General features: G+C 33.5%; 2 protein-coding genes across 5 annotated transcripts; one reads left to right on the top strand and one right to left on the bottom strand.

The window, feature by feature from the left end:
• The first annotated feature begins 324 nt into the window (after positions 1 to 324).
• On the top strand, positions 325 to 12,867 carry LOC111003726 (zinc finger CCCH domain-containing protein 18). Of its 4 annotated transcripts, none has more exons than XM_022274386.2 (16): positions 325 to 430; positions 993 to 1,721; positions 2,013 to 2,146; positions 2,549 to 2,632; positions 2,839 to 2,974; positions 3,171 to 3,324; positions 3,750 to 3,897; positions 4,683 to 4,867; positions 5,667 to 5,835; positions 6,031 to 6,218; positions 7,835 to 7,900; positions 8,920 to 9,073; positions 9,436 to 9,523; positions 9,625 to 9,742; positions 10,852 to 10,925; positions 11,382 to 12,867. In XM_022274386.2, exons 2-16 carry the CDS (start codon positions 995 to 997, stop codon positions 11,516 to 11,518), a joined length of 2,562 nt encoding a protein of 853 aa, XP_022130078.2. In that variant the 5' UTR covers positions 325 to 430; positions 993 to 994; the 3' UTR covers positions 11,519 to 12,867. The 4 variants fall into 4 exon arrangements, with proteins under 4 accessions (XP_022130078.2, XP_022130076.2, XP_022130079.2 ...); XM_022274384.2 differs by having other exon boundaries at positions 7,820 to 7,900; XM_022274385.2 differs by lacking the exon at positions 325 to 430 and adding an exon at positions 437 to 698 and having other exon boundaries at positions 7,820 to 7,900.
• Positions 12,868 to 12,996: 129 nt separating this feature from the next.
• On the bottom strand, positions 12,997 to 16,184 carry LOC111003755 (ribonucleases P/MRP protein subunit POP1). The gene is made up of 4 exons (XM_022274431.2): positions 14,625 to 16,184; positions 14,179 to 14,540; positions 13,686 to 13,955; positions 12,997 to 13,363 (listed from the first exon to the last, which is right to left on the bottom strand). The coding sequence occupies exons 1-4, from the start codon at positions 15,997 to 15,999 to the stop codon at positions 13,070 to 13,072; spliced, it is 2,301 nt and encodes a 766-aa protein (XP_022130123.2). The 5' UTR covers positions 16,000 to 16,184; the 3' UTR covers positions 12,997 to 13,069.
• Between the last annotated feature and the right edge of the window lie 853 nt (positions 16,185 to 17,037).

Genomic DNA, 17,037 nt, shown 5'->3' with positions numbered 1-17,037 from the left:
CCTAAAGGGCAGGCTAAAGTTATTCGATCATACTGTCTATGATAGTTTTTTTACACAGGTGCCGAATAGTGCTTAATAAATGAAATGCGTATGCGTTCTTTAACTTAAAGAATTAAATGAAAAAATCCAGCGCAAACGGCAACCGTTATTATGAAAACTTATAATACTGGAAATATCCATTCGTAATCATAACACGTTTAATAAAAGTTGATGTTGGCTTGTGATTTACCGCTACTGATCTGTATCACGTTTACGGTACGTATAGTTTATTATCTATATTTTCATGATAGATCGAGTATACTCTTCTATAATCTATGTAGTTGATTGCTGCGAAGCTATGAGAAAAGGCGATCGACGCAAATTGAAGATTTTTAATTATAATTTTCTTTATTAACCTCAAGAATTTTTCGCCTATTCTTCCTAAGTTAAGGTAAGGGCGTAAGTTATGATATCGGAAGTTATAAAAAGTGATTATTTATTATGTTATTATATATTTCCTCCTGTATCACAGCCATGTTGAAGTAGTGTTGATTTCAATAAGTTTTCGTCAGTTATCGTTTACTAGAAAGTTAAAAGTTTTCACGAATGTATGTGACAGACCTGAGTTTCGTTTTGTGTTGTGAATAAAAAGTTAAAAAGTCGTAAAAATGAAAAGTGTAAAGTGCCACCGAAACTGGCTTCGAGGCGTCCACTCTAAGGTAAGGCTAGATGTGTCTCTACATACATCAGACCTAGTAAACTACAATAAAGTGAACTCTTGGTCATAACAGTGTTTTTTCAGAAGTACTTACGTTACTGTACAGAGATTCAGCAACAACTAATCCATGAAGCTCACTTAAACACAATTTACATTAATTTTGTTTTAAAGTATTTTTTTCTTTTGCTTTAATTTACTTACTACTATTTTACACAGTATTTAAGTTGTGCTTGTTTAGGAAGGGTCAAAATAGTAGAGTATTAGTACAAATCTTCCTTCATAATTTATCTTGCAGGCATGGATTCAGAAGATTCTAGAGATGCTGGTGATACACAATCAACCTCAAGCAGTAGTAGTTCAAGTTCTAAGAGTAGAAGCAGGAGAAGTTCATCATCAGGGAGTTCTAAAAGAGATCTCAAATCACCTCCACAGTCACCAACTCCAACAAAAAATTGCAACCCTCGCTCCCCATCTCCCAACAGTAGGTCTCCATCTCCTGAAAGGTCACTTAGTACTAAGCCACCATCACCAGATAACCTGAGTGGAGCACATTCAGATATAAATTCTCCTGAAAACTCAGCCCCAGCTTCTCCAGCTGGACCAAAATCTCCCGATGCTCCTAAATCACCGAGTGATGTAGGCTCAAATATAGATTCTCCAGAACGCCCAGAACAATATTCTTCAGGGCCTAAAACACCTCAAAGCAGTAGTTCTGCCAAATCAGTCACAAGGTCCCAACCAGTTTCACCTGATTCTGCCTCTCAAGCAACATCTCCTAGAAATAATGAATCACAGCCTCGTTCTTCGTCACCCTCGCCAGATAGGACTTCATTATCACCTCAAAGACCAGTAGTTAGCAATAATGAATGGGAAAATAAAGATAAATGGAGAAGACACACAAAGGCAGAACAGAAAATGGTTTCTGTACCAAGGGAGAGAAGCCAATCAGAATCTAGCCAATCAAGTAGAAGTTCTACTTATAATAAAAGAACAAATCCTAAGGATACTGAGGAAATTTCTGATGGTAAATATGTTTATATAACTTATGCTCAGTTATTTTAAACGATAATATTAATGTTTAATTTCTTTGAGATTAAGTTAATATCTGTAGTCTTATCAGATATAGCTTAAAGCAAAAAAAAAATTAGTATCAAATTAACTCTTGTGTATTTGAAACAAGATAGTTGATGATCTTTCTGGATTCTGGATGAATTAAATGTTTATTAGGGTATAAGCATAAACTATGTAATCATTATGCAAATAGTATAGTATGTGTTTTTCTTGAAATGTTTAACTAAAATCCAAATTATTTTAGGGGAAATGGAATCTGACCAAGAGGATAGGAAATCTGAAGCTAGTAATAAACTAGAAAGTAAGGAAAAGAGCATAAGCCATGAAGATTTATCTGATGTGTCAGACTTGGATTCTGCTGATGAAAAGTCGTCAAAGGTATGTTAATAATAAATATCACATAAAATCTTTTTCCAAATGTCTTTTTACAGCCATGATTCATTTTCAAAAACACACTTGTACATAATTTGTTCAGTGGTGTGTTTCTCTTATATCGAAATTGTAGCTACAATTAATATACACATTTGATGTCTACTTCAGATTTGGTTATTGCTTAATTTAAAATATTATTGCTACCGGTGTTGTATATACATTAGTTGTTTTAAATCCAGGCCGAAGGCCTTAATATTGTTTGCATTGTCTAACCTAACAATATAAATTCATCCATTCTAAAAGTCATTTCAAAGTTCTTAAATTATGGATGTGGATCAATGGAGTTTGTTTGAATAAATAATTTATTTTCATAAAAATTTTGGCTAATAATCAAACTAAAATTTTTAGCCAAAATCTAAGAAGCAGGAAATAATTAATGGAGAACCCTCACCAAGGTATGAAAAAGACAAGGAAACACATAAAATGGATAAGGTATGAATTAATTATTACATTTTTTAAATGAAATAAACTTTTTAACAAATGAATCTAAACAAGGTTTAATATCTTAGAAACAACTTAAGTGTCAACTCAAATTTGAGAAAAAGGATTTTTTATATAATAATTTAAATGTAAACACATTAATGTATTGAACATCCATTTGAATAAATTGAATAGCTCAACTCTATTTGACTTACAAGGTACCACAAGAGAAAATAAGTAACACTGAAGATGCAGAAGAACAATTGGACTTTGAAGCGGAAGAAGGTGAATGTGTTGAGCCAAAACCCAAGGATCAATCCAATGGTGATATTGATGACCAGGTTGCTGAAAAAGGTATTTAATAAATAACATAAAAAGATACAAAACACTTTATATAGGGTTTGACTTGTTACAATATAAAAATATATATTTTAGAAGAAATTTCTAATTTTTGGTTGTGTTTGTAAGTTTACATTTAGAGAAAAATCTTTCCAAAATTGTGTAGTTTACTTTCTATTTATTGATTAGTATTTCTTTTTACCACTTACAGAAGAGGAATTGAAGCCAGGTAAGCGTTCTCGTGGTTCCTCATTGGAAGAGGGTGAAGTCTCAGATGAAGCTGAACGACGACCTGAAGAAAGTGAGCCTAAACCTGTCTGCAGATTCTTCTCGAGGGGAGCCTGTACTTGGGGCGTTAGTTGCAGGTAGTTTTTAAAAGTGAACTCATTAATATGTAATGCAAATATTTTTAAATCATCTATTCACGTTGGTAATTTTGTACACATATCAATATAAAAAATAGATATATTTTAAGCATGGTAACTTGATACACAGAGGTTATATTTTTTTTGTATAAAAGAAAAAAACAGACTTAAAAAATTTATTATATTTAAAAATATATTCGATATCAAACATAGAAAGAAATCTGTGTATTACTTATCATTAGGAATATAAACATCTGTGTTTTGGTGGTTATTGTGAATAACTTATAATCATTATATTTCAATAAGTTATAACTATTTATATAGACAGAGACGACTGAACTCCTAACCTATGAAGAGGAGAAAATAATAACAATATTTCTTTATCAACTCATATTCTTATATATTTTCTGTTTTACTCTTGCCAGATTCCTCCACCCTGGTGTGACAGACAAGGGTAATTATAATATGTTTGAGGTGGTTCGTGGAGTACCCGCTGGTGGGTTCCCCGCTACGCCCCGGGATGTTGCCCCACCAGAGTCTGCCTGGGAAAGGGGTCTGCGCACTGCTAAAGAGGTAAGTTTCAATGCTAAAAATTTAGTATCTTTTTAAGCTATATTGAGAACAAATAAACGGACAGGCACAGACCTATCAACCGAAAAAGGACAAATATATGGATTTCTTGGAATAAACTAAACTGAACTTATTGAAACTTGAACCATTTTCTAGGTTGGAATTTAAATATTAATTATTAGTGGTAAATAATAAATAAACTCAGAAAGTTAATCTCAACTTATGGCAATTGACATGACTTCACTTCTATCTATCTTGTTTTAGTGCGTTAACTATAACTATATAACTTGACTTATGTTCTATAACTTCTATTTGAGTCTCCATCGCATCATATTTTACCTGACTCCTGGTCTTTCCGGCTCTCTTTGTCTCATCTGCAACTGTTCGGGCCAGGTTTCAATAGGTCGGCTACGCTTTCGCGTACGTTGTAGGTTCCAATCTAGCGTCTTCTTGTGATCCCTTCGCTTGATCTGCTAGCTAATCCGGGTTTCTTGGCAGCGCTCCCAAAGTAAGTCGTTAGAGATCTTGGGCTAAAAGATACCCATAATACCGAGAAGCGTGCGGTTGACGAAGACTTAAAGTCGATGCGAGATGTCTTTGGTGACGTTTCACACTCGTGTGGCGTGGTGTATAAAGTGATTTTATTTGCCGTAAATTATATTTGTTTAATAACAAGAAACATTTGATGAATATCTTATAGTAACTGATATACTCCTCATTACATTTCAGTGATAAAAAAAGGCTTCTAGGCCTTATAAAAGAAAATAAAATTATATGCTTTATTACAGATGCTCCGAATAGCAAACAAACGTAAAGAGCAAGACATGGATTTCGAAGAGAAAAAGCTCCATCTATCTGTTGGGGGCGTAGTTCACGACCCGGACGCTGAGTTGGCGTACGCGGCCGCGGCCGTCGGCGCCTCACCGCCCCCGATCCACGAAGCGCCACCGCCACGAGATTCGGAAGCATATCGGTAAGTTTGTTTGAGAAGATAATCAGAAATAAAACTCTATTTAAACAACATTTGTTTTACGCATCGGTGCGTCTACGCGTGCACGTTTAATTTACGTACACGAATTTATTTGACAAATTTGACGTTGAATATGCTTTTTCATCAGCGAGACTTCCTTGTCTAATTGATATTATCGAATTATTTGAAACATTTTATATGTATTTGTTTTTGTGGTTCAGCCATACAAATTGTATTCATTAATTCCTAAAGATAACGTTTATTTTTTTAAGACTAAGTAGCATTTTGATAAAGCCTTGCTGAAAATCTGTTCCCTATATATTTTATATGACAATAAGCCAACACAATAAAATAAATCTTTCTATAATAATTGCTATAAATATCGCATATTTAACAATATCGTAATAGTGATAACGAGAAATATTTCTGTATAGTATTTCTTACTACAATGTTGGCTTTAGTAGCTTTAGCGACTCGCATCCCTGAAGTTTTTCGAACCCTGCGTGTGCACAAAAGAACTTTTAGAACGGAAGAGAAGAACTGGTAATAGACTCCACCATCGTCAAGTTTTTCGTTTTCCACAATGTTTGTTAGGAGCACCATTAAACCAATTTCCACATAAAAACCTTAGACCCTAAAAGTTCACATCCTGTGTCACCGAAGCCTGATCAGCAACGTATCTATAAATTGGGTAGATAGGATATGTCAGCATAGGATTGTCTTCATATTGAGTAATATTGTATGCATCACTCATCATGAATAAGTTTCTAATCAATATATTATACATATTGTAATATTTCAGCGGAGGTTATGGTGTACCTCCATTTCGTGGTCGGTTACCTCGTGGAGCGGTTGACGAACGGGAGCGATACTATGAGAGAGAGCGTGGCTTTGAGCGTGAACGTACTTTTGAGCGGCCGCCCTATTTCGAAGAGTATGGGGTGCCGCCTGATGATCCTTCTCATCATAAGGTATTGTTGAAAATCAGAAAATAATATTTGCTATTACAATATTTCTCAGTGAAAAATTAAAACATATGTCAGAATATAATAGACATGTAATTTTTATTTTCGTAATATATAATTAATCTAGTAAGCTTATTTAGTTTATGGACATAATCTAAGCAAATAATTTAATCATAAATAAAATGGTAATAAATTTATCAGCGTCGCGTTCGTGCGTCGCGCGAAGTGATAGTCCAACGGGCAGAGGTCGAACGGCGCGAGGGCAGGGAGGGGAGGGAGAGACGCGAGAGGGATGGGCGTGGCGACGAGTGGGCCGATCCTTGGATGAGGGCCGAGCCCGCTGCCAGAAAGCGGAGGGCGCCATCTAGTGATAGCTATTCGTCCTCCAGGTATGTTGTATGCACTTTTGATATATTTATAATCGCATATATAGGAATCTTTAAATTACCGATCAAAGAATTCAAAGCTGTCAGTTGTAGGTCTCTTTTCGTATCTCATGTCAAAATCTTGTCTTTGCGCTGTCAAAATGGTTTGATAGATTTGGTGATTACATTTAAGTTTGATGAACTACAATATGGCTAAGGGGACGTTGAAATATTACGTAAGCAAATTTAGATAAATTTATATATTTTTTTTTATTAATTATAATATCAATAATCGTTTACTTACGTACAAAAGTCGATACAATCAAATTAGTAAACATATCTAAAATTATATTTTATTAAAAAACAGTTTACGTATAGCGATTTGCTAATAATAATAATTTTACTGCTCACTATTGCATTCACGAAATATATTTTCGTATAACTATTTTATTATTATTAATGTTGAGTTTAAAACCCCACCGACAAACAATAACACGAGAAAACATTTGCTGCTTGCTTTTCTAATACAAAATCCGTACATATATTATTTTTGCTTGGAATACAATATAATCCTTCCTATGGCTTAATAATACAAACTACTTGATGAGCTTATGAGCGTTTATTGACAGATTTATTAACCACAGATTACACAAGTTTCCTAGTTGTGTACAACCAATATGTTTATACCAAACTATTTGGTTGATCCATAGATCATAGAATTCATAAGTTCTGGCAGCGTAAATGATTAATAGCACTTTGTTTGAGTATTTTTATTATTCAATATAACAGTAAAAATACTTGCAGTTATATATTTCAATGTATGTAGAAATATATAGTAGTAGTGTAGTGTAGATACCCAAGAGAAATTAGTATGTATTATTTGTGTCTAATGTTTAGGTCTTCGAGTGATTTGGATTGACATTTAAATATAACTATTTGAATAGATATAACTGCGAATTAATGACATCGTTTTACATAAATTAAAGTTCCTAGTGCTTTCAGTCTTCTGACAGACAATAATTTGATTTAAAAAAAAATGCTATATAATATAATTCTATCTAATCTATTGCCGCTTACTTTGTTTTTGCTATATTTAATTCGCTTTTATATCCATTAAAGTTGTTTTTATTTTTGTTGGTTCAAATTTATTAATTTATTTTTATCAACTGATAGAGGGTCACAAGAAATTATTTTGGTAAACAAACGAGGTATACACATATTTGAGCTTTGTGCACGTTAAAAATGTTGCACTGTTTGATATATGCACGCAAATTTTGTAGGATTTTCTTTAATTATTCCAAAATGTCCAATTAGGCATCAGATTCAATGGATTCTAAACTTCAAAGCCCTTTGAGTGCTTTTCAAGTTTAAAAATCGCCTTTTTTTCCTATTTATGATATTAATTCGTAAATTCTCCCCCGCTTCCCTTCCCCTTCGCCGGGTTTCGCTTTCATAACAAATCGTGGTCTTTCGGTGATCACACTGACGATTCTCAAACTATCTTGCATGCTTTTGATCACTCATTGGGGTTCGCTGCTACTCTGCTGTGTGTATGTGTGCGTGAATATGTGTATGTTGTTGTGTGTGCGTCCTCCATTCCCCTGCGGCCTCCCCTGGGCCTACAGCTCTTCTAATTCCAGCTCGCGAAGTTCTGGGACGCCTGGCACGCGTCGCAAGAGAAGGGCCTCGTCGTCTTCCCGACAAAGGTTAGTAGAAAAGTGATAGGGAAGAGACCAATAGAATTGCTGTTGTCGTTTTCGTCTTGTTAGAAATACAGTTGTCTCTGTCTGTTTTATAATTTCTTGGTTGTCTCTTTTTAGTTGGAATGAAACAACATATATTCTATTGGTTTGTTCTCCTATGTTACACTTTTCATACATATATTTGCATGTAGTTGCATTGTAGTTAGTGTATTAGTATGTTTTGCAAATTATTTATTTTAATTTAAATCCAGGTATTGAAGATCGTATAAATTTAATGTGATATTTTCTAGCTAGACTAGCTAGAGGTTTTGTCGCAGAAACTTTACTTACGTTTTATTTCGTCTGATCTTTTAAATATATTGTATTTAGCCGTATTCATTTCCGTTTTAATATAATTTCTAGTTATCCTCTCGGTCAGCGTCATGATTCGTTTGCTGTCGTAATTTATGTTATGTTAAGTACTAACTTATATGAAACGTTTTAAAAAGTAAGGTGACTTAATTTCGGTTGAATTTCTGTTCTTCAAATTGGGGTGTGGCCATATGCGACTATAGAAAAACCAATTTAATTATATTAAGGTATATGATTGGGTCCAAAGAAAAGTTTTAAAACCTCAATCACTCCGTTGCCCACCCAAATAAAAAACTTCCTCCGTCCTGTGCCATCTCCCGCCATTTGCTGGTTTTTACCTGCAGCAAATCTTTCTCCACTATGTCGATCCAGCGGTATCTAGGTCGACCACTAGGCCGGCTTAAGTAAGCCTCCTTCACCGCCCGATCTTGGCCCATGCGCTCAGGATACCCCAGCCAACGTATTCGCCTATAATGTTGGGTTGGGTTGACTCTGCTGTTTAGGAATTTCTTCGGATTCTTGAAAAACTGTTTTTTTTTTTAAATAAAACACGTAAAAGTCTTTCGAAAATGCATTGGCATAGATCCCCAAGTGGAATAAAATATTTTAACAGGAGGTCACCTTGCTTTTCGAATCTACCGACTACCCGCTAAATTCCAAACTACCCACAGACTTTCGCCATCGGTAATAGTTCGTGAGCGTCGATTGGCTAATGCGCGTGCGACGGCTATGAATCCTCCCGCCCCGCGGCGTCGTGCACCTTCCCCTGCCGCTGCAAGGCAACTCGCAGCTAACCCACCAGCCCCGGCCTCACACAGACACAAGGTAGGCCTATGAACCGATGGTATGTTCATATCTTTGTTTCTTTTCTGATCAGGACAGCTGTTTAATACAATATTTTTTTTACTTTTGGAATTTATTAAAATAAGCTTTCAACAATTTTCAATTTTTAATTTAATTTCTTCAAAAAATATAAAAACAATATTTGTAAATATCAAAGGTTCAAAAAATCAGAATTTTTACTGGAACTACTAGGGTTATGTGATGGATAGTATGAGACGAAATTTGAACAATGATTTTTTGTCATAAACGCTATGTCTAGAATTTTAAATAATATCTAGCCTTAGTTATTGAAAACAAAATTCTAAATTATGGCGCGTTTCGCTTATTATAGCTTATGTTTTCAGGATGAACCAGATCCCTATAATCGGGGCAAAGCCTCCAGTCGCAATCGGAATAGAAAGAAATATTCTCGTTCTTCATCTTCTGGCTCTGGTAAATACATTTATATGAGTTGAAACAAATCAATAGTATTCTATTATACAACTATAAAGGTATAGTTGATATTTTTTAAATTTGATTTTGTAACTTCACAGAATCGTCGACATCTTCTAGCGATTCTGAAAGTGAATCTCATTCGTCGTCATCTTCGGGCAGTTCCGGAGCGCGACGAGCGAGGCACGCGAGGTTGATTAACGCCGCTGCCAGGCCAAGGTAAATTTTCATATAACAACTAGCGGATCCGACAGACGTTGTCCTGTCTATACGTCTTTAATTTGAAAATTTCAAACTTTTTTTAATAAGCTAAAACATTCTGGACCATTTTGATGAAAATTATTATTCAAATGTTATGACAATATCTAACGATCCAGCACATGGTCTACAATAACACAATGATAACAAAACTTTTTTTAAATTTCGGGACAGACTAAAATTAAAATTCGAATATTATTTAAAATTTGACAGTGCGATGGTAGCGCCGTCTGTCGGATCCAATGTAAAACATTCCAAAATCAACAACTACTAATTAATTAAAAAAAACATTGTCCAGCGGACAAAATTGTGAATCTAAACCATTCTCGAATCTCCACGAACACACACAAAAAATTTCATCAAAATTGGTCCAGTCGTTTAGGAGGAGTTCAGTCACATACACACGCACACAAGAAATATATATATTAAGATATGCTATGCTAATTAACTCCATAATACATTATTGGTTAGTAATAAAAAAGTCGTAGTATTTGTTTGATGGTATTTAGAGAAGTGGGATTTGCAAGGAATTTCGTATCTATATATCTTATGCTGTGTCCATCTTTCAGCCAGAGCCAATTCAGTTTCGCAAAAACAAAATGGGCCGTTCAAGTATTCCGTAAGCACTATAAGGGGAAAGTGGATTACGTCAACAGTAAATAACTTTAATGGCCCCAAACATAATTTGCACAAGTTACAAAAGTTGCTATTATAAACTTGGCTATGGCTGATAAAAAGTCCAAGTTTTAGAATTTTTTGTTATTTCAAATTGAATCAAAATGCTTAAACTATAAACACTTCATTAATATCATAAGAGGTTTGAATTAATTTGTTGTGCTATTTCTCAAAGTTTAACTTCTTTTGGCGTGTTAGGGAAAAATATAAGTGTGAATTTATACGATGTACGCGTTACAAAATACGTCGTTTTTTTTTTAGAAGAATAACCTCACACGTGTACATAGGTACACACAATTTTTTTAACTAACTCAGTTTACACTTAACCAGACATTTAACATTAGACATTTTGTGTTTTTATACTTTTTGTACACATTTATTTTATATATTCGCAGACTCAACGCAAAGTCAACGGGCTTATCCGCAGCTGTCACAGTCACAAACAAAAAGGAGGCATCTAGTGAAAAAGGTATTTAATTTTTTTTTAACTTTTAATGAGGGTAGATGGAAATGTGTATAGTATATACAGTTTTTATATATATAAAATATTGGATTAAACCTAATTCATTATTATTAGTCCAATGTGAACGTAAGTAAAAAATAAATCATGCCATAGACTAAAGATTACAGTCTATATTAATAACACATGTTTTACCAAAAAGTAAAGTAATTTTAATGCCAAATTCTTTAACGTTCCATTACTTGTCTGGTGAGCAGGCTAGACAAGTAATGGAACGTCAGCAATCTAAGTAATTTGCCTAGCTGTTTGATCAACTGGCGGAACATCTTTCAGGCCGTTAGTTAAACGGCTAGGCTGTTGATTGAGCTAGTTGGCTGCGACATATATACTACATTTAACAAACGAATAAAAAAAACAATTAGATTAATTTGTATATATATATATATATATTTATTTTAATTATAGAAACGGGTAAAAAACGCACAGCGACGTCTCCAGTCGGCGGTGGAGCTGCAAAGAAGTCGGTGTCGAGAAGAGAGGAACTTCTCAAGCAGCTCAAAGCGGTTGAAGACGCAATCGCCAGGAAACGATCCAAAATATAGTGTTCTAATATCCATAGCGTAGTCTTTATATTCAACTCGAAGGTCCTGGGATAGTTTCAAATGGTTTTAGCTTCGGCTCGAAATCTTTCCCTAAGGGGTAAACGTACGTAGTGTAGATTTAATAAGTCACATTTATTTTTTTCGTCGGTATATTAGCTAATTGTGGCTTATAGTATGTTTATGAGTAGCTTGTTGTATAGGCGTAATGCAAAAGAAAACGTTTAATTATTAGATAGTGTGATGATTAAATCATGCCCTATACCAGAGTATTGAGTTGGCATATTTTTTCTAAACAAAGCGCATTTGATATTTTTCTATAAAAATCTTAGATTTGAATCGATGTAGCATTTACAGACAGTGATATAGATGGTAGTTGATTATACAATAATCACACTTGATTGTGATTGATACCAATGATGCTAAAATGATATTCATAATTAAATAGGCAATTATTTCATTTGTTTTTTTTTTGTTACTCCGAGACTAGAACCTTAGAGTTAATTGAATAAGCTATGGCAATCCGCTCTTAGTAAGCGTAAATGAAATACAGTCTGTAGTTGCTTTGGTGTAGGTTCACGTCAAACAGGCTTAAAACGTTTAAACTAATAAATGGTCGTGCTCTCTCGCTTGCACACTAATACCATCTCATTCACTTGAGTGTCAATAAAGGCGAACATACACAATATCCAAAAAAATTGTCTAATTAAAGTAAATCTGATAATTAAACGTGTTTTAATATTGTAAAATTATTGTTCTAATGTTGTTTATATAAAAGTTGTTAGAATACAGAATGGCCAATCAAAACCTACTTACTTCAAGGAGACAAAAAAATTTTTTGAGTCGCATTTTCGCATTTTTAGGTATATGGCGAAAAACTTTGGTTAATAGAGACTGTATATTTCCGCAGTATTATAATATAATTAGCTAGTAATTTGGTGTTTCCTTTATACAACAAATTTAAATAAAAAAAATACGCGAATATATTACATTATTTTTATTGTCTGTGTGTAAAGATCTTCGAAATAAGTCATTTGTTAATCTTGGTAGTTTCCAAACGATTCGCTTAATACATTAAATCTATACTACATAGGTTGTAATTTTTACCTCCAAAACACAAAAACTTTTAAAACTGTTTTCAACGCCATCATTTCAACAAAAATTTGTAATCAAATGAAAAGTCTAGTATTTGTTGCTCATTGCGGTATGTAAGTCTATGTCGGCATATCTTATATAGACAACTAAGTATTATATAAGACTGGAAATCATTCAATGTTATCACAGTGTGAATAGCTTGTAATTGTGGATTTTGTGAATTGACGAATTCAAGGAATAAATGCATTAGTTTTGTATGTATTGTTTTTTTATAATATCATTAACTATAGAGCCGTATATTTTATATGAAGGTTATACCTGAATTATTTTTTTCGTCTTATATAATAACTGATCTACTGAAACAAAGGTCCAAACAAACTACATAGTCATAGCAGGATTTTTTATTCATGTTTTAGATATATGTATAAATTATAGGTCACACATTAAAACAACATAGTTTTAGATATTATTGATTAACTGAATATTTGCTACATTATATTTATTTGAAGTCGTATTTCGTACTAAAATTTTATTAAATTTACTATCAATGAGATATTTAAGAGCATTAAATGCAATATATCCGACTGCACAACCTTTAGCTTCGGTGAAACTAAATGCACCCTTAGTGACATAACCCATAGTTTGCCTAACACATGCGTGCCTTACGCTGTCAAAGGATGACAACCACAGATCTCTCATACTTTTCACATATTCTGAAGGTTCCCTAGATTTCGTTTTTGGTTTTGAAATTTTCTGAAAAAAAAAATTTAAAAAATTAGATTTAAAAAATTAGATTTAAAAAATCCTAACATTACTTTTATTATTATATATGTATAAGATTTCAATATTTTAAACAATTGTTTTGACTAATAAGGGGTTATGGAGAAGACAACATGGATTAAATCGAAGCACATCTATTAATTTGTCTTATAACTTCTAATATAACAAAGTAAACAATTCATTTTCTATTAAATAATATTTGTTGTTCTATAAAAAAGATGCTATAGGATTTATTAACAACCAAATAAGTATGCAATTTAGAGTTAAGTTAGATAAAATGTCTTAATTGAGTCACCTTCTTCTTTAATTTTATCTGAGCTCTTCTTATTTTCTTCAATAATTTCCGATGTTCTAGTCGTTTCTCTTTCCTTACTTTAGCATTTTTATCTTCATGTTGTGGTTCCTGCAGAACTTTATTTAATTGAAAGTCACCAAAGTTTGGCATACATATTATTGCATGGTCTTTTATAAGACCTTTTCCTTCAGTTTGTAGATAAACCGCTACCAAACAAAAATTTTTATTTGGAAATGAAGTAATAAATGGTGTTTTCTTTTTTAAACAGTTCTGAAAATAATGTATGTAATAAGTAAGTAGGCAAATGGGAGAGATGTGTAGAATAAAATAATATTATATAATGGAAAGATCATAATCAAGTTATCTATAAAATATAACTGCACACTTGGAAAGTTGTAAATTATTGTTTGACATAAGTGTCTGAATATATATTTGTTTAGAAAATCTGAAAAATAAATTGTTCATAGAAATTAACATGAACCGTTAAACTAACCTGTAATTCATTAATAATATTTGTTTCTCTCAAAATAAAAAAATTATCACAGGCACAATTACTCCAATCTTGTAATAATATTGCCCAGGGACACCGAAATGGGCTCAAAATACCTAGTTTAATAAAGTTGACTCTTTTACTTGGTGGTCTCTTAAAATAACATTCTTTTAATTGTAGTTCAATTCTTTCTTCCTCTAATGTACCAGATTTTGAATCTGGGCACAAGTAGGTCTCCCCCTTTTCATGAGACAAGTGTTCAGTTTCTCGCAGACCACCGGGTCTTGCACCAAACATTATGAGAGTTAACCAAAATGGAAGGCCATATCCTGAAGGTAATATGATATCCCACCCACTGCCATAACCTATTAAAAAATTAAAATAATTATATTTAAGAAAAATATATTAAAATTTATATAAAAAAATATATGAAAACAATATTGACTTACCAATTTTTTTATAAGTTGAATTTTGTGAACCAGGTCTTTGTATTAATACAACAGGAATATTTTGTAATACAGGATCATCTTCATTAGTTTCTCCAGGCACTAAATGTGTTTTAGTGACATGTTCTATAAATTTTCCATTTGAGATTACATTTTTCTTTATAATTTCTCGAACATTAGTTTGCCATAAGGGTGAAGAGGATGCATATTTTGGTAAAGTAGTTAAAATTTCTATATTTGTAGGCGCACAGACAGCTTCTGCTTTGGTTCTCTTTTTAGGCCGACTCCAACGAGGATCTTTAACTATTAAACCAATGACTATTCTTGAGGGTAACTGTGATGGTGAGGACAAATTATTAATATTTGACCAATATTCATGTTTTTCCTGTAGATGTAAATCAAAGTTTTTAATTTTGCAAATCCATTCTGACGATAATTTGTTATTATGAACAGTTTTCAAAGAATGAGTAAGGATAGCATGACTTTTTGGTCCAGTCAGCCTAAATCGATTATATTGTCCATATAATACATCAATAGAAATGTCAGATAAGTCATGTGATAATTTTATTCTTTTGCTATCATTTAAAGGTTTTGAATCTTCATTAAGAATTATTGATGATAAAGAAGCCTCAACTTCTTTAATTTGTGACGGATGAACAAATATTAAGAGATCTGGGATCTCATTTGTATACACCCATTGAAATTCAACTTTTCCAATATATCCAAATGGGTATGATTGTGGTTTAAACATGTCAAATGATCCAGCTCTATTTCCAGATATAAAAGCTTTAGCTGAAACACCTAATCCACAGGTTGTACTACAAAGTAAACTAAACATATTTTTTATACTTTCAATCGAACCTTTAATTAGTATAGGTACAAAATAGGATATGTCTTGGAGGAGACAATGAGCTGAAGTGGCTCTGTAGCATGCTCTAAATGCCTTATCACAAGGTCTATAAGCTAATCGAAAACCCCATCGTTCAGTCATATGAAATCTTTTAGCATGCCAAATATGAGTTTCCAACCATGTAATTCTTCTTTGTCTTCGTGTGTATTCCTCTAGAAGGTTTGCTGGCCGACGTCTGTATTTTCTCGAGGGACGCTTTTGTTTAGGTGGAAGTCCACTCTTCTTTAGTTGTTCCATGTGTCCCTCGCGCAGTCTTCTAGGTAATCTTTTACAGTTGTGGCTCATTACTCTACGCCGCATATGAACGGGCAATGACTGAAATATCAGCTTTGTTTTATTGGGTCGTAATATACTTTCAGTCATTGCAGTTATTTCAATACTTCTCGATGCCGCAAATTTAAAACTATTAGCCGTGTTGGGAAGATTTTCTGTTCCCCCGAGACTAGCATCAAATTCTGTTGCTTCCATTTTATAATCCAATTTAGAGAATTGATTATAATAAATATGTTATATATAGAATATGCCTTAAAAATTTTGTAATTAATATATTTATTGTAAATTTCAAAATAAAAGCACATGTCACTATTTACATTTAAGATTGACGTAACGTTCATCTTCATGCTGTTGACTGTTCACAGAACAGTTAACACAGGAAGTACTCAGTAGGCACAGATGAATTAATTATATGGTCACAGGTTATATTGTCTCAAGTAACGGGAATTTGACGGTACTTAGCCATAAAGTACATTATATACATATATATATATAAATCAATCGATCCTGAATACGTTTCACTTATGAAATATTTTTGTCCGATTTACAATGAATAGTGTAGTTTTCCAAGATCGTTCAAATTAAAAAAACTTTTTGGACTTAGCATGAAATTTATAACATTTCAACAACTTCATCTAGTTTATAACGTGACAGCTGTGTTGTTAACGAATTTAATTCCAGCTGATTATAAAATCCGTAGTTTCTAGCTTTGCCTAAGTAGTACAAGTAAGAACAAGGTAAGAAGCAGTTAACTTGATCTTACTTCTACTTACTACTATGAGTAGCTCGGTGGTTTCTAAAATAAATAATGCTAGGCCTTGTTGTCGCCCTTCAGAAATCAGTAGATAAATGCTTCTCCGGCCATAGAAGAGCTCCACCTCAAGACACGCTAAAAAATCTTGCTGGCTCTCGCGGTCGCGGCACTTGCCCTTATAGGCAAACATGAACCCTACTCACCGCCACGGCAAAAATGCTATCGATACTCTGGTGTTGTCGCCGCTTATACGCAAGTGTAGTGCGGGCGGAAGCATTGTACGGTTGCCTCATGTGGGCCTACAAACGTACCTGGCACAATCAAACAATTTACAATTCGCTGTCAGGACGCGAGAACGTACCGCACCATGTCATATGACGCAGTATGTATTATAGCTGTTACCGCATCCTGACATCTCGATGCGGCAGCACTTAGCGAACACCAGTCAGAACTATTAAACGCGTGGCAAGCCTTGGAAG

Source organism: Pieris rapae, chromosome 13, assembly GCF_905147795.1.
Source record: "Pieris rapae chromosome 13, ilPieRapa1.1, whole genome shotgun sequence".
NCBI classification, from domain to species: domain Eukaryota; kingdom Metazoa; phylum Arthropoda; class Insecta; order Lepidoptera; family Pieridae; genus Pieris; species Pieris rapae.
This window is presented reverse-complemented; position numbering and strand designations above follow the sequence as displayed.